The sequence below is a fragment of the Sceloporus undulatus genome, chromosome 3 (genome assembly GCF_019175285.1).
Source record: "Sceloporus undulatus isolate JIND9_A2432 ecotype Alabama chromosome 3, SceUnd_v1.1, whole genome shotgun sequence".
In the NCBI taxonomy this organism is placed as follows: Eukaryota; Metazoa; Chordata; class Lepidosauria; order Squamata; family Phrynosomatidae; genus Sceloporus; species Sceloporus undulatus.
The window spans coordinates 8,086,726-8,104,623 of NC_056524.1; the positions used below are offsets into that span (position 1 = coordinate 8,086,726).

General features: G+C 42.6%; 1 protein-coding gene across 3 annotated transcripts in view; it reads right to left on the reverse strand.

Moving 5' to 3' along the window:
* Positions 1-7,998: 7,998 nt before the first annotated feature.
* Positions 7,999-17,898, reverse strand: part of GAB2 (GRB2 associated binding protein 2) — a 171,207-nt gene continuing 161,307 nt past the window's right edge. For all 3 annotated transcript variants that reach the window (XM_042459603.1, XM_042459604.1, XM_042459605.1), the window contains 6 exons: positions 17,386-17,480; positions 16,311-16,593; positions 14,278-14,368; positions 12,481-12,583; positions 10,382-10,507; positions 7,999-9,064 (listed from right to left, as the gene is read on the reverse strand). In XM_042459603.1, the coding sequence (XP_042315537.1) occupies positions 8,921-9,064; positions 10,382-10,507; positions 12,481-12,583; positions 14,278-14,368; positions 16,311-16,593; positions 17,386-17,480 (842 nt within the window). In that variant the 3' untranslated portion in view covers positions 7,999-8,920. The remainder of the gene's footprint in view (positions 9,065-10,381; positions 10,508-12,480; positions 12,584-14,277; positions 14,369-16,310; positions 16,594-17,385; positions 17,481-17,898) is intronic.

Below are 17,898 nucleotides of genomic sequence, written 5' to 3' on the forward strand. Positions count from 1 at the left end.
TGTATCTAACGGAAGGGGGGTCCGTAACCCCGCAGACCCCCCCTTGGCTACGTCCCTGCAGAGGCTGCTGGTGGATGCTGGTAGCAGAGCTGAGCAAGCCCCCCTGAGCTGAAAGGTGGCTTTGGGCTGCATGGAAAAGATGCTTCCAGCTGAGTATGAAGACAAAAAATACCAAGGAGAAACTCTTCTGCTGCTGTCTGGGAGGGATGTCCTACTAAGCCCCCTGCAGTTTTACCAGCAGCAAGCAAGGTAAGCAGTTGGGTGAATCGACAGGTAAGACTGAGGTGGCTATTTGGTGCAAAGGAAGGTCCACAGTAGTGGCATCACTAGGGTTGGTGTCATCTGTGTGGTCACTCATGCTGTCATCCTCCTGCTTGCCTGGCCCATGCCCCAGCCAGCTCCTTCTGCCAGCCAGGCTGCCTCTGCTATGGAAGGGATGTGTGGTGCTGCTACCACTCAGCAGGGAGTTTGGAGAGACTGAGCACAACCTTACTGCCCCCAAAGCACCAGACTCCAAGGTCACACTGCACAACTTGGTAAACCAATGATTTGCACATGCACACATGTACGTGAATGAGGAAGATGTGAAAGGTAATAGAAATGGAAAACATGTTAACACTATGATACAATAACAAAGGACATATATGGGCAATAAAGACAGATCTTGATGAAGCAGTGAATATTGGCTCATCTTGTTTTCTCATCTGAATGTGGGGACTGCACTGCAATTAATTGTTCACTTTTAGGCCAAGATCTTACATCACTTCAGGGCAGTGTAAATATCTATTGACAGAGTTATATTACACAACTCCTATGCTGATTACCAATGTGTGGATTAATGGACAATGGAAATTCCTTACAACCTATTGTGTAGTTGCAATGTGCCATGGCAATGCATGGAGGCAATACACATTCATATGTTATTCTGCATACTTTAATGTGTTACAGGTGCACATGTGCAAGAGCAGGACACTGTTGTTGGCTGGATATGACCATAATGCATTGTCCAAAAAATGAGTCAGAATGCTTAGTGCTACTAATGCTTGCATATATTGCTAACAGTATGCCAGCCACAGATTTTGTGACAAAGGACTTTTCTCTGCCACACATATGTTTATCTGCTTATTTACACTTAGATTAACTCATCATCCACCTATGTCAGTTTTTACAACTCTTAATGTTACTTTTAATACCTTTACATACCATCCACATAATTTTTTGTCCATGAAGCGGGGAGGGGAAATGAGGAAACACACCCTTGGAGAATGTGTAGTGTGAGGTCTTGTATCACCAGATGTTAGTAGAGAAAAGAAGACAAGCGGTGGGCTGTTTCTTTTTTAATGGCCACTGGAGGGGTATGGTTTAGAGCAGGTCCAGTAAACGTAAACACAAGGGCAATGTTTTGTGGTCTCTTTCACACTGCACAGTTATAGCAGTACTGGGATACTGAGACCTCTCTGGAAAACTATGAATCCCAGGATTCTGTAGGATGCAGCCAAGACGGTTGAAGTGGTATCAAAGTGCTGTAATTGCAATTACAGTGTGTTCACACTTCAGGTATCCTGACATCTGAAGTCAAAGCCTGACGTTGTTCAAATCCAAATGACCAATTTTATATTGTATGACCAAATGGCCTGCTATATTCATGGGAAGAAACAGAGCTTGGAAGTGTCACTTTTGGAGTTTGTTGTTCCCAGAATGTCCCCAGGCAGCTTGAGAAGGTAACACATGAGTTAGCCTTTTGCAAATTACTGGAACACCATAGGGGAAGCAGCCATGTGAAAATAGCTTGTCCATGGCTCAGGTGTCATGAGAACTGACCCAAAGACAAACTGCACCCACATTAAGATGATTAAACTTGCATCTTGGGGCTGTACCACTTTACCCTACCTCAAAAATAGGCCCAGCACCTAGGTTAGCTCCTAGACATTCAGACTAGAACCCACAGGGCATTGACCACCAAACTGGCACTGGAACCACCAGCCCTCACAGCATGACTGTCCAAAATCCTGCTGAAATGTCATGTGATGTCATCTGAAAATCTTCATGCAATTGCATGATATTGACGGGAACATCCCACTATGCTCTAGTCACTTTTCCCCATGTGAAAATCTCCAGTGTTTGATACAATGAGGGAGGGTGCATATTTTGGTTATACTTCTAATGTGTAACATTCATTGCTTTCAACCCTTGCCAGATATGGTGTTTACTCTTTTTCTCCAAACTTCAATCTTTCTTAACAACCTTGTGCTGTATAGAATGGGAATGACACCAGAAACCCATAGTAATTACACTATAATGATGAGACTCTGACAGTTGGGAATTATTATTTTTTGGACTAAAATTCACTGGGGCAATCTGTGACTTGTAGTCCAAAATAAGCAACTTATCCTAAATTTGAACATTCAAAGACTAATCCACAGGAACCCAGTCTTAGGATGCTATAAACAGAATGCCATCAAAATGAAAAAAAAAAAATGAGATACAGACCAGGTGACAGGAGTGGAATGAAGTCAGGAGTGTGAAGGTAAGGACGGTAAATTGATGGGATGCGCTCAGATCCCCCATATATGAATTGTCACTTTGTTTTCTCTAAAAACTAAATTCTGGTGCTATGCCAATTGGTAGTGTCATTCTTGTGCCGTGGAGATATAGGGGCCAAGTGATGCTCATAGGTTTGACCTGATCTTGTGTGTGCACTATTAAGTAGACTGTTGAGTTTCAGAGTCCAAGGTGTGGGAGATAGGAAATGGTGGCTGGCATCCAAATAGGATGTGAGATTCAGAGAATGGCGGCCATATTAATCTTGGATATTCGCAAAAAGATCTTGTAGCATCGTTCCCCCTGCTTTTGTCTCTCAATGGCCATAGTTAAAACTGACTTGCCGCCTCATCGCCACACCCTCAGGTTTTGCATTTCTATGGCTATTCATAAAATTTGGTTATAAAGTTCCTTCCTTGGCACCAGTTCATTCCATGCATCTGAGGAAGTAGACCAAGTCTATGAGCCTTATCACACTAGACGAATCCTGGACATTTTTCACAGGAGAACCCTAGGGGAAGAGCAGAGCTTGGAGATACTGCTTTTTGTTTTTTTCTTTTTGGAATAAGCATCCAGAACATCCCAGTAGCCATGCTGGGTTGGGGATTCTGGACATTCTAGTCCAACAGAGTAGCTTTTTAAAGGTCTGGGAGCAGCCTGACTGAGCATGCCCAGCAGCTACAGAATGCCTATGTCTGTTTAGAGCTGGCGGGAGGATCAAAAACTGATGAAGAGGATGCTGTTTTGGATCTGTAATCCTGAACAGGAGCAGTACATGCTGCAGATCTTTGCTGCAGATTGTGTGCCAGTCACACACACCCCTTCCCCTGGCACAGAGAAAATTATAGCTGAGACCCTGCAATGTCAGATAAATCTAAGATGATGGATTTCCATTGTCATAGCTACCAGTGCTAATGCCATCCTCCAATAATTTACCTTGTAAGCAAGGCACTGCCCCCAAATGAAGTTTCTGCAGATTGGGGAGATGGCGATGATAACTTGAAAACTGTGAAGTCGAAGGCTTTCATGGCCAGCATCCATAGTTTTTTGCGAGGTTTGGGGCTATGTGGCCATGTTCTAGAAGAGTTCATTCTTGACGTTTAACCAGCATCTCTGGCTGGCATCTTCAGAGAATGCTAGCTCCCCCATGTAGTAACTTCATAGTAGCCCCTTGCCAAATAGGGACATTGTGAAACTACTCAATTCTACTTCCCACAGATGTAAGTCCATTTAGAAAGATGTTAAGTTCACAAATGAATTCTTCCATACTTCATAAATACTATATAAAAGAACCAGTACTTTGGTGATTGGGGTTTAAAGGTAAAGACATGAATGTCTAGTTGTAAGCAAGTGTAGGGGACAGTGCTCATCTCAGTTTCTAAGCTGAAAAGCCAGCGTTGTCTGAGGACTGCTGTGGTGGTCATGTGGCCAGCATGAGTCCATCAAACGCTGTTATCTTCCCACTGAGAAGTGGGACATATTTACTTGTATTTGCATGCTTTTGAACTGCTAGGTTGGCAGATATTGGGACTAGTGACAGAGGTTTGCCCTTGCCATTTCTAACTTCAATTCCATCTTCCTTATACTCTACATATGTGATAGTCTTGTAGTAGAGGTGTAGTGACCAAAAAAATAAAAATAAAAAGGCTTAGGACTCATTTCTCTCCATGAAGCTAATCTTTCACAATTTTTCATCTACTGCTCTAGCAGATTTCTGCAGGATTCCTGTCTCCCTTTCCAGTCATTTGTAATAATGCGATACTCCCGAGAACTGATCTGACCATAGCATTTATATAGAGCGAGATTTTAAATGTATTATCTGTTCAGATCAGCAGCAGTTCTCCAAGCTGGACTACAAATTCCATCACCCACAGCCAATAGAGTGCTGGAAGCTGTGAGGGTTGTAGTCCAACACATCTAGAGGATGCCAGTTTGGGGAAAGGCTATTTTAAACCTTCAATGTCCAACTCTTGAAACCTATCTGGAATGAGAACATGTGCAAGGAGATCTAAGCAGCCCTGCGTCCCATTTTATCTGTCCAGGACTCTGATTAAGCTTGGAAGTTGCAGTCTCGTTGCTTAGGCTGATTTTCTGAAATATTGCAGAGCAAGAATAAGACGCACCTTTGCTGTTATTCATAGAATCACAGTTGGAAGAGGCACGAAGGGCCATCCAGTCCAACCCCATTCTGCCATGCAGGAACTCTCAATCAAAGCATACCCAACAGATGGCCATCCAGCCTCTGTTTAAAGACCTCTAAGGAATGAGACTCCACTACACTCCGAGGAATGAGTTTGTTCCACTGTCGAACAGCTCTTACTGTCAGGAAGTTCCTCCTAATGTTGAGGTGGAATCTCTTTTCCTGGAGCTTGCGTCCATTGCTCCAGGTCCTAGTCTCTGGAGCAGCAGAAAACAAGCTTGCTCCCTCATCAATATGACATCCCTTCAAATATTTAAGCAGGGCTATCATATCACCTCTTAACCTTCTCTTCTCCAGGCTAAACACCCCCAGCTCCCTAAGTTGTTCCTCATAGGACATGGTTTCCAGACCCTTCATCATTTTGGTCACACTCCTTTGGACATGCTATAGTTTCACCGCATCCTTTTTGAATTGTGGTGGCAAGAACTGGACACAACATTCCAGGTGGGGCCTGACTAAAGCAGAATAGAGGGGCACTATTACTTTCCTTGATGTAGAAACTATACTTCTATTGATGCAGCCTAAAATTGCATTGGCCTTTTTAGCTGCCACATCACACTGTTGAATCATGTTCAATTTGTGATCTACTTAGACTCCTAGATCCCTTTCACATGTAGTTTCATTCAGCCAGATGTCCCTCATCCTATATCTGTAAATTTCATTTTTTCGCCCTTAGTGCAGTACCTTACATTTCTCTGTGTTGAATTTCATTTTGTTAGCTTTGGCCCAGCTTTCTAGTTTATTCAGGTCATTTTGAATTTTGATTCTGTCCTCTGGGGTATTTGCTACTCCTCCTAATTTGGTGTCATCTGCAAATTTGATAAGTAGAGTATGTCCCCAATGCTGCCATCCAAGTCATTGATAAAGATGTTGAATAGCACTGGGCCCAGGACAGAACCCTGAGGGACCCCAGATGGCCATCCAGCCTCTGCTTAAAGACCTCCAAGGAAGGAGACTCCACTACACGCCGAGGAAGTGTGTTCCACTGTCGAACAGCCTTTACTGTTGCTCCTAATGTCGAGGTGGAATCTCTTTTCCTGTAGTTTGCATGTTCTATCCTCTGGAGCAGCAGAAGACAAGCTTGCTCCATCTTCAGTGTGAAACTCCTTCAAATACTTAAATAGGGCTATCATATCACCCCTTAACCGTCTCTTCTCTGGACTAAACATACCTAGCTCCCTAAGTCTTTCCTCATAAGGCATGGTTTCCAGGCCCTTCACCATTTTAATGGCTGTCCTTTGGACATGCTCCAGCTTGTCAACATCCTTTTTGAATTGTGGCACCCAGAACTGGACACACTATTCCAGGTGAGGCCCAATCAAAGCAGAATAGAGTGGCACTAATACTTCCCTTGATCTAGACACTGGCACTATACTATATTCAGACACAAGCCAGGTACCTTCAAAGTTTTAAACCAGGAGTGTGAAACTCTGGTAACGCATAGAAACACAGGCGGCTGCCTTATGCTGGCCTCAATTCAGCATCCCCTCGGTATAGCATAAAGGTCTACTTGCAGACCATATGCTATTGCTGACCCATATACCATCACTCCAACTTACTTCAAACCCCACAAATTGTCTGGTACAATCATTTCATTTGTTCATGTGAGCAGGCATGGTCAGAAAACATATACTTACTGCCCCCACAGTGATATATGCAATAATGACATCCGCACCGAGATTTGTGGTGCTCCTCCAAAGATCTTGGTGCTTCTGTAGTCCTTGCGCATCCAGCTGTTGTGTATGTGGAGAGATTACTGGACACTTCTCAAATTCTTGCCTGTTCACATTGAAGCATGGGAGGTGACTCTGGGGTTTTAAAGTAAGTCAGGAGAGGGACTTTGGGGGCTGCACAGAAGACAGCAATACCAATCCCTACAGTGGCTGAAAAAGTAAATTGTATACATAAGTGACAAATGCATGCGCAGATATCCCAACATGAAGTCTGGCCACTGAGTCAGTCTATTTGTCTAGCATAGTATTGTGAACTCTTGCATGCCAAATTCTTTAAAGTTTCAGGCAGGGTTCTCCCTTTAGATTTATCTGGAGATCCCTGGGATTCCCTGTTGGCACTAAGTAAAGCCCACCGCTGCTTGGCTTCTAAAACCAGACAAGATCCAATGTGTTCAAGGTTGTATGGTAACCTATATTGGGTCTTGGGGTCATTTAGCCACCCCAAGACCCTCTGTGAGTTGTGCACATGCAAACACACACTCTGCAATTTTCAGTGGCATATTGCACCAAGGAGCCATTGTGGTGTAGTGGTTTGAGTGTTGGACTATGACTCTGGAGATCAGGATTTGATTCTCTGCTCAGTTACAGAAACCCATTGGGTAACCTTGGGCAAGTCACACATGCTAAGAAAACCCCTTGACAGGTTCGCCTTAGAATTGCCGTAAGCTGTAAATGAAGGCACACGACAACAACATTGCACCACCAAATTTTGGTGGCAAATCATGAGGAGCTCTTAAAACAATACTTTTTGAAAACACTGGCTGGCATCCTGTTCAATAGGTATGTCATAATCCTGAATTACAACACCATAATTAGACAAATTCACTTTTAGAGTTCTTCCGTTGTTGTAATGAGCAAATGTGTTCCCCAAAACCTACTTTTTAAGCCATGAGCTCTCTCAACAGAAGAATTTCCAAGGCACAGGAGAGCGGAAAGGTGAACAATAACATGTCCAGCTCTCTCCTATTAGGTCCCTGCTGTTTTCTGTCACATTGTGCCTTGCTACTGGGGTAGAATTAGATACATCATCATTCATTGCACCTTGGAGATTCCTCTGGTGGAGGAAAACATGTCTTAAAAGAAAGTGTGTGTGTGTGTGTGTGTGTGTGTGTGGGAGGGGGGCGGTTAGGATTTGGAGAGGTAGCTACACTTGTACCTTGTCCACTTGCACATAACAGACATTTCCCTATGCAATATCTCAGCTAGTTTGCCACAGAATTTTGGAACCAAACTCTTTAAAGCAAATATTTTCTAAATCTGGCAGCGTGATCCACTGTCAAATTTGAGTGATGTGGGGAAAGGGTTCCATGTGGCCTAGGGGGCATTACCTGCCCACTCTTGTTTCAAACCAACCAGCGACTTTTGCTGACCTTTGGCAAAATGGATTCATTTGGGATTTTTGTTTCGTTCTTCATCATAGTCTAAATATCGCAAACACAGGCAATTTCAGCTGTACTCATTACTGCTGAATATTTGCAACCACTTTCCAGATTTGTCAGTTTTCAGATTTGAATTCGCATTTGCTTCAGCCTTGTAGAACTCTAAGATTTATTTAGCAGCCATCAAACACTGGAGTGGCAACTGACTGAAACAGAATATCAGATTTGAGCCCAATCTGACGGGGGCATTATGTACTTAACTATGTATCTTCTAATCTCTCAGACACCACACTCTGTCAACAACTAAATACAACTGCACACCAGCTATCAAATACTGTCAAACATCAAACCTTGAACTCAAACATCATAGGTTATCAGATACAGATACCAAATATTCCTTGAATATTCACCAATACGCAAGTATTTAGAAAATACCCCAGAGGATTCATCATTAAAATTTTGCAAAGGAGAATCTTGAAGAAATGGGGCAGGTGGAGAGAAAATTAAATTTCAGCTCAAGCCAACATACATAGCCGAGAGGTTGATATACGACGATGAGCAATGATAATTTGCTTCAACCCTGATCCCCACAAGGCTCTTAAGTGCTTTAGAAATAGGAATAGCTGCAATTAATACAGAAAACAATAACCAGAGCCAACAGTTGGCCATGTTTTTCCATGTAAACAGCCAGAAGACAGAACAAGGATGTGAGGTTAAAGATTCCAAGAGAAGACTGGCATCAGTTTGGCGCAGAGCAGATTCAGGCAGCTGATAAGGTAGGTTCAGCGATGACTGAAAGCATGAAGACACAGGGTGTCAAGAACCCCAGTATTGCTACATTGAATTTCCCAGCTCACTTCTCCAACAGAAAATCTTTAACAGCAAGACCTCTGGCACTTTTAGCCCTGGCAGATGATACTGGCCATGTCTTCCCCTGACATTACATTTGCTTTCCAAACTAGACTGCCGGGCCTTGTAGAACAATCCTCGAAGATAGCTGGAGGCCTAGTCTCTGTAGACTATTTGGTCTCTGACTCTTCCTTCTGTTCCTCTGTACCTCAGCCTCTTTATGGCTTGGCTGCCTTGGTGGGCTCTGAAGACTGCCTGACATCAGTCCACTCCAGCATGGTGCTTTGCAAGGCTTGTGTCTTCTCCTTGTCCACTTGTACATAATCAACCTTCTCATCTGAAGCAGCTGATGATGTGGAAGGCTGCCCAAAGAAAAGAAAACAGAACTGGTCAGTTGTACACCAGTGCCCAAATGGTAGAGACTTCCAGCCAAAGACTGGGCTGTTGTAAACCAACAAAAGGATTAAGTTTAGCCTGGAATCCTGTTGGTTGGAATCCCAACAAGAACACCCCAAAAAGATCTCTCCAGTGCCCCAAAGTGCAGCATCTCTGAAATCCTGTGGTTGGAGCACTACCTGGTTTAAGAGATATGTTTTCGGGGGGAGGTGACATTAGCAGAAGTAGCCATGACAATGGAGCTCTATCATAACAGCTCCATCTGATGATGCAGATTCTCATAGAATCATAGAGTTGGAAGAGACTGCAAGGGCCATCCAGTCCAATCCCCTGCCATGCAGGAAATCTAAATTAAAGCATTCCCAACAGATGGCCATCTAGCCTCTGTTTAAAGACCTCTAAGGAAGGAGACTCCACCACACTCCGCACCTTGGTCTTGAACTGATGATGGTTAGAAAGATGGCCAACGGGAATTCAACTGATGCCTGCAAGGTGTAATGGTTTGAGCATTGGACTACAACTCTGAAGAGTAGAGTTTGAATCCTTGCTCAGCCATGGAAACCTACAGGGTGACCTTGGGCAAGTCACACTCAGAGGAAGGGTACTGCAAACCTCCTCTGAACAAATCTTGCCAAGAAAACCTCATAATAGGTTTGACTTAGGGTCTCCGTATGTCGGATACGACTTGAAGGCACACAACATCAGCAACAACAAACCATCAAGCCAATTCTGGTCAGAAGAGGGATCCTGAAAGGATTTTGTGGCTAAGAGGCTAGGCAGTTACTATGGATTCCTTTTGCTTTACCTCAACTAATCATTGCATGATAATCTTTTGTTTCTTTAGCTTCATCTTCCCCACTACCAATACAATGTGTGGGATCATTTCTCCATAGCAACTTGTTGGCTCCTCAAATATCCTTTGTCCACGCATAGTTTATGAAATTCAGCGAATTGGAACTGTCAATCAAACTTTGAAAAAATAATTCTGACCTTTCCCCACAACCTCCTACTTTCAGAGGCAAGGCATGATGTTTCCAATGGTGGCACCATATTTAGGGACAGTGCAAATTATATCGGTCTCTCCCACTAACAGGATGTTGGCTGATGAGTGAATTACACTCAGAGTAGATCCACTGATTCAATTCCTGAATGATGAGTCAACATAAAGGTAAATTTTATTGATTCAGTTGGTCTACTCCAGTTAGGACTAGCAATTAGATTCAATTCCATACCTGAAAACTTTTGGATTGAGGCAAAGGGTTTAGGAAAAGACTGTACGGTACCTTTCTATGTGGACCAGGGGAGCTTGGCTGGAAGTCCAAAGCCAGGTAATCAACACTTCCTGTGCTCTTTTTTGTGGCTGGACTGTTTGTGCCACTGGGAATGGGAGATGCAGAGATTGGGTTTTGCTGAAAAGAAAACAAGAAGATCAAGAATCAGAAAAGTTAAAAAAGAAGAAAAAAAGACAGCACTTTGTTGAAACAAAGGGCCCAAACAGACAGGTCAAAATAAAGATCACTTTGGAGGTGTGCTGTTTAAATGATGCAGGCGTCCTAAGAGTCCGAAAGCCATGCCAAAGCCATGCTCCAGTCCTAAGTACTGGAGCACAGCTTTGGTGCAGGAACTGGCCTCTTAAGATGCGAGTGTCATTTAAACAGCAACCTCCAAAGTGACCCAAAGCAGTTTTATTTTGTCCTGTCTGTTGGGGCCCAAAGTGACTAACCCCACACTCTGAAGATGCTCTTCTGGATCAAACCAGGGGTATCCCTGGAGCTACCCAGCCACTGTGTAACTGCAATATGCAATGCCCAAAGGCATTGCAAATTGCAATTACACAATGTACAACCTAATCTGTATATTTGAATGGCCCCACGTATGCAACTCTGCTTATGCCTCCATCAGTTGGTTCTACATTATTCAAAAAATATCCCTCTGTATGCATAACTCAATTTACATCTGCATCTGTCACTAGCAGGATGCCAACACGTGTTGATCCTGGACACCTGGATTCAAATTTCTACTCTGATGAGCTTCAAGTTGCTAGCTTCCCTCCTTTACTTCCTCAAGTGTAAATTAGAAATCACAGTGGCCATATCACTCTTGTTGGGATGATGGACTGTAGAGCAGAGTACAGATTTCAAAGTAGAGAGGGACCAAAATGCCCCTTCCACCTCACAAGCCCACCAATGGGCATATTCACAATTTTGGGGGGTACAATTTGGGGAGCTGCTTATCCAGCATAGGCTGGATTTGCTCACTGGCCATACTTGTGTCCACTGGCAGCCCCCATTTTGTTCCAGAACACCTCTGGAACAATATGAAATCAGACAGCTTCAGTCAAAAATGCTTTATGTGTATAAAAAGGCCAGCTGGCCATTCTTTGGGAAAGCCTTGAAAGTGGCTACCATCACAGTTGGGAAATGGGTAAGGATGCCAGCAAGAAAGAGGTGAGCAGATTTCAGCTGTACTTTGGTGACATTTGAAACTAAGGATAAGCAGTTTAAATAACAAAAGGGACATAGACATAATTCTGCCTAAGACTGACTGTAACTGTGTGAATTTTAGCAAAACAGCTGGGGTATGGGGGAAGGGGTTACTGTGCCAGTTAAAATTCAGACTAAAATCCAAGACAGATTTGCTGCCCCACCCCAACCAGCAGCTGAAGGCCTACAGAAACCACCTAGCTGCCAATGCAGTTAAGTAGAATTGAAAGATTTAGGTGTAAAATGTTGGAGATGTCAGGAGAATCTTGGATCAATCACATGTATGTGGTGGGCTTGATTTAATTCTTGATTTAATGATTTTGGTGCATTGTGTTTATGTAAATATGTACTATTACTAACCAGAAGGTTGGAGTTGATCCAGCAACAGGTTTCTTGACACTATTTTTGGGATCAAATGAATTTATTCTATATAAAAAGCTAGTTGGCTTTTTCTGCCTAGCAGCAAGATTAGAAATAGCACACCATTGGAAAGATGCAATGAATTTGTCCCTATATAGTTGGAAAAAGAGACTCTGAACTTTGTTGCTTGTGGAAATGCTGACCATGTAAGTGCATCTGGAAAAAGAAAAAAAAGGACCACCCATCTATTTTTTCTCATAGAATAACAGAATTATAAACAGTATTGTCTACTTGTTTCACACAATATTTTATGTTAAGATCTACTTATTAATTAACAAATGTTGCAATTATTCTAGTTGATGTTGGACGTTGTGCCCTGTGTGTTTCTTGATGTGTTTATGTATCTTGTGAATCTTTTTAAAAAACTTTTAATACCCATTTTGAAAAAGAAACCAAGAAAGGAGAATAAGAAAAAAAAAAGAAGAATTGATACTGGGAAAGAAACATGGCATTAGGAGATGCTTTCCGACGAGACTTACCATGGCCACATAATTTTCTTCACTGTCTCCTGAGTCAGTGCTGGTGATGCTCTGGGTAGAGATGGGGCGACAGTACGGGGAAAAGTTGGAGTTGAAAGCCTGGCTGAAATGGGAATTTAAGAAGAATAGAGATTATATGCTTTCATTACTATCAAGGAAGCACAGGGCCAGCCCTACCATTAAGTAGAGAGAGGTTGTTGGCTCAGAAGCAGATGCTATGGAGTGAGGGGGCTAGAACCATAGCATTTTAAAGCTGGAAGGGATCACAAGAGCTATCTAATCCAACCCCTTCCGATGCAAGAAGACACAAGTTAATCATCTCTGAAAGACAGCAATCCGACTTTTAAAGACCTCCAAAGATGCAGAGTCTCCATCCTCTGAGGCAGTCCTAATGTTTAGGTGAAATCCATTAGTTCATGTTCTAATCTCTTGAGCATCAGAAAAAAAGTTTGCTCCATTGCCTATATGATATCCCAACAGATATTTCAAGATGGCTATCATATTACCTCTCCAAGCTAAACATACCCAGCTACTTAAGCTGGTTTCCAGACCTCTGACCACAGCGGTCATCTTCTTCGAGACACACCCGAGCTTTGTTGTGGTGCCCAGACCTGGACACAGTATTCCTGGTGAGGTCTGACCAAAGCAGAAAATAGTGTTCCCCAGTCCATCCATTTACTTATGAAGAAGAAATAAACATTTGGGAGAGTGGGACTGGGGTGAGTTTATTGATTTATCGATTAAAATTTCCAGACTGGTAGCAAAATGGCTGGCCTGCACCCCCTGAATTAGTTTGTTGTCTCTAGAGGTGGAAATTGCTGTCAGTGTCAAAATAAAATTTAACTACCAATCTTGTCAACATCTGTAAGGTAATAGGAGGTGAGTGCCATTTTGTTCTTCATTTTGGTTAACATGTCTTGGGCTGGCCCTGAGGAATCAGACTTGCAAAGTCTGAAACTTCAAACTGGATGCCAAAGAGACAGGCAGCTGACATGGCAGGATCCATGACTCCATATTGGGTCTATGAATGCCACAAATCTTATTGTTGGGGTAACCAACCAAGCAGGTGTGTGTTTGTTTGGCACTGCCAGGCAGACAATGGCCAAGATGCAATGGAGAAGTCGCACAGTGTAAAGATAGCGTAGCTAATTCATGGTTGCATTTCGTTGCCCATATACCAAACCGCATGGCTGTGCAACTGACTGCACAATCCACATTATGCAACAACAACAACAACAACAACAACACACACACACACACACACATTGTTTTCCCCCGCAGAATAATTCTGCTATAACACTTTGGGGGGTTGAATAATAGAAGAAAAATGAAAGATTTTCACTGGCCTCTTATTCTTCCAGATGATTGGGAAACTTGGTTTTTGACTTGGAAACAAACAAGCATGTCTGGTCTTTCCACCCACAAGACAAAGTATTCTTATTTTCATATGTAACATCAACAACCCTCAGTGTCCGCAGAGGTTAAGGACTGAATACCTGCAAACTCTGTGCAATTGTATTCTAGAAAGGCACAGCCCCAGACATCTGGTGTTGAATCAATACCACCTCATACCAGCAATCTTACAATCCTCTCCTGGTGGGTCTGGTTAGTTCTTTCCTCCTACAGTTCTGTCAGGAAGATTGTTCCAGACTTTTCTATTGACATCCTTACTATAGAGATACAGGCATATACTGTACTTCTCCACCTGAGTACATTGGTCATTTGGCAAGCCAAGTCTAGTGTGTGACATACAAAGGGATGAAATTGAACAACAAAACAATCCCACCGCATACTCACCCAGGCCTGGACCAGGATTTTGTGACTGGCGATTTAAAGGGAAGCTCATCAATGACGGTGTTGTTCCTCAAGTCTAGTGGTGTTGGTTTTGCTGAAGCAGAAAGAGAGCTGAGTCAGGACTGAGTTAGAAGACCAAAGGGTCCTGTGATACCTTAAAGACTGACACATTTATTATAGCATGAACAGACCTCAGAATGGATTAATTTAAAATTAATTTTTATAGGTTTTTCGGACTATGTGGCCATGTTCTAGAAGAATTTGTTCCTGATGTTTTGCCAGCATCTGTGGCTGGTGAAACATCAGGAACAAACTCTTAAGAGCATGGCCTCATAGCCTGAAAAACACACAAAAAACTATGGATGAAAGCTTTTGACTTCACATTAAAATTAATTTGTTGCTCATATTTTTACGGTATTTTCTAAAGTCATTATCTGAATTGTTATAAGGACAGTGATGGCAGTGCACTGAGTAACAACTAATGTTCCATATTAAATTGTTGGTGTGTGCCTTCAAGTAATTTCTGACTTATGACAACCATAATGCAAACTTATCATGGGGTTTCCTTGGTGAGATTTGTTCGGTGGGGGTGTGTTGGCCATTGCTATCGTCTTATGCTGAGCAACTTTCCCAAAGTTACCTACTGGGTTTCCGTGAACTAGATTCAAATGCTGGTCTTCTAGAGCCCTAATCCAACAAGCAAACCACTACACCACATTGAGTATCTATTAGTATGCTACCAGGGTTATAATTTTGTGGTGTGTATGTTAGCCTTTTTGTCATTTTAATTGAAAGTTAAAGCTGAAATTCATAACATAACACATTAATTTTATAGGTGTTTCACCCAAATTATTGTTCATTAGTTAATTTTGGTTTGCCACGTCATGTTAATATGATAGCATCAACACGAAAATTCTCCAAGCTTTGAGCATGAGATAGTGTATTGCCTGGTTCATCAGCTATATAAAGTTTTATCTAGAATTTGTAGTGGTTTGAGTGTTACAGTAAGTCCCTGGGAAACCACCTATAGGTGCATCTACACTGTAGAAATAATGCACTTTGAAACCACTTTAACTGCTGTAGTGCTACAGAATCCTGGGATTTGTAATTTTGTGAGGCACCAGCACTCTTTGGCAGAGAAGGCTAAAGACCTTAAAAAACTGCAAACTCCAGAATTCCATAGGATGGAGCTACAACACTTAATGTGGTGTCAAACTGCATTATATCTACAGTGCAGATACACCTTTAGTGACTTTGGGCATGTCACACACCCCCTCAGCCTCTAAAGGAAGGCAATGGCAATCCCTCTGTGAACAATTTTTACCAAGAATACCCTGTGACAAGTTTTCTTTAAAGTTACATTAGTTGGAAATGATGGGAAGGTACACAACAAATGAAAATGCACATAGTAAGGGAGGAGACAATTGATTGTAGAACATGAGGTAAGAAGGCAATTAAATACAGAGAGCACTAGCAATGCACTGGTTGAGTCTTTCTTATCTGGTATTCCAAAATCCGAAATATTCCCAAATCCAAAACTGTTCATGTGGACAGCTGAGATAGTGACACCTTAGCTTTCTGACGGTTCAGTATACACAAACTTTGTTTCATTCACAAAATTATTAAAAACACTGTGTATAATTACCTTCAGGCTATGTATATAAGGTGTATACATAACATAAATGAATTTTGTGTTTAGACTTGGGTCCCATCACTAAGATATCTCATTATCTACAAATATTCCAAAATCTGAAAAAATCCCAAATCTAAAACACTTCTGGTCCCAAACATTTTGGATAAGGGAGACCCAATTTGTATGAAAATTGATCATCCATGGAGTGTTTGTCTAGACTATTTGTTCTCAAACTTTGGTCTACCAGATGTTAGGGACTTCAGGTCCCAGAATTCTTGACTGTTGATCAAGCTGGCTGGGGCTTCTGGGAGTTGAAGTCCAAAATAGCTGGAGGGCCAAAGTGTGAGAGGCACTTGATCTAGACTGATAAAAATACTACCATTCTCCTCGTATGCTGGGTTACCTTTGCGATCTGGTTTGAGGTTTCGGTTAACAGGTGGGGGCTGGATTTCACTCATCCGCCTGTGAGGTTGGGAGCTGCTACTGCCTTTATGAAGCGGGAAGGTCGAAGAGGACATCCCCATCATGTCCAGGTGATGAGGCCCAGGGCTCATGGGGATATAGAGGTTCTGGGAGTCGTCGTTTGATCGTTCCATGCTCAGCAGGATCGAGGACCCCGGGTTCATGGGGACATAGTTGTCCTCCGAGTCAGCACTATGAGAACGAGCCACTGTAGCTTTGTTTTGCTGGGAAGCGAAAAGGAAGCAAAGTATAAACAGCGGAGGTCAAAGATAAAAATTCAGAGAGGCTGAATGGTGGGAGCTCCAAAACTGTGGAAAGGTAGCATTCTCAGAAACCCCAATTTAAGTTGTTAAAACAACAATGAAGTTTCTAGTCCCTAGGATTCCAGGCAATAGCTTGAAATCAAGCACATAGTGGATGGTCAGGGTGGCCAGATGTTTTCCTTTTCCAGGACATGTCCTACATGTCAACCTTCTGTCCAGAAGGAATGCCAAAATGTCTTCCATTTTGACCAAGACTAAGAAGCATGAATTTACATTTATATTGCCACCTCTAGCTTTTCTTTTGTAATGTCTTACATTGTTCTCAAATGTCCTAACATTTTGCAGTTCTCCATTGTCCTCCTTTGTGGTTATGACATTTGGTCACCCTGTGGATGCTGAAAGCTAAGGAAGAAGGCAAACTGAGAACAATTTCCTCTAACCAAAAAGGTGTTATCTGGGCTATGCAATTATACCAGTTTCATACCTCTCTAAATGCCACGGCTTCATCCTAAGTCACTCCAAGATTTACAGTTCAGTGAGATCCTTAAAATGCTCTGCTAGACATCTTTAGTTTACTTCCCTGAACTAAAAATCCCAGGATTCTTTAGGATGGAGCCATCACTGTTGGCTCCATCCTAAAGTGGTCTGAAACTGATATACAACTGCATGGTGCAGATACACACCTGAGTTGTAACAAAGGGTACAAATAAGAGAAATTCACCTTCAGGGAGCTAAGCAAGCATCAATACTCACCAGATATGAATGAAGCCCAACATTCATAGACTCTGCTGACTGAGCTGCATTGCTGCTGCTATGCTGAGGGTATTCATAGGTCACGCAGGAAGAAGCTGAAATTAATGAAATCTTAGTTAACTGAACTGGAAAATAAAGGTTATCAAGACAGCTTATCAGGCTGTATGAAGGACTGCATTGCCCTGTTTGAACTTGCCTGAATTTTGAGATCTTTGGAGAAGGGCCTTCTCTCAGCCCCACTGTGGTCGGAAGCACATCTGGTGAGGACACATGAGAGAGCCTTTTTCGTGGCTGCTCACAGGAGTTTATCACACGAAGAAGATTGGGAGTATATCCCATGAATATTCTGGAAAAATTGCACAATTGTGTGAAACGATTTCACACGTCGTACAAAACCCACAGGGACGTAGCCAAGGGGGGGGTTCTGGGGGTCCGGATCCCCCCTTCCATTAGAAAAATGAATGGTGTGTGCTGCTGCGCCGCCACACTCAAGCCCAATTATAATGGTGGCAC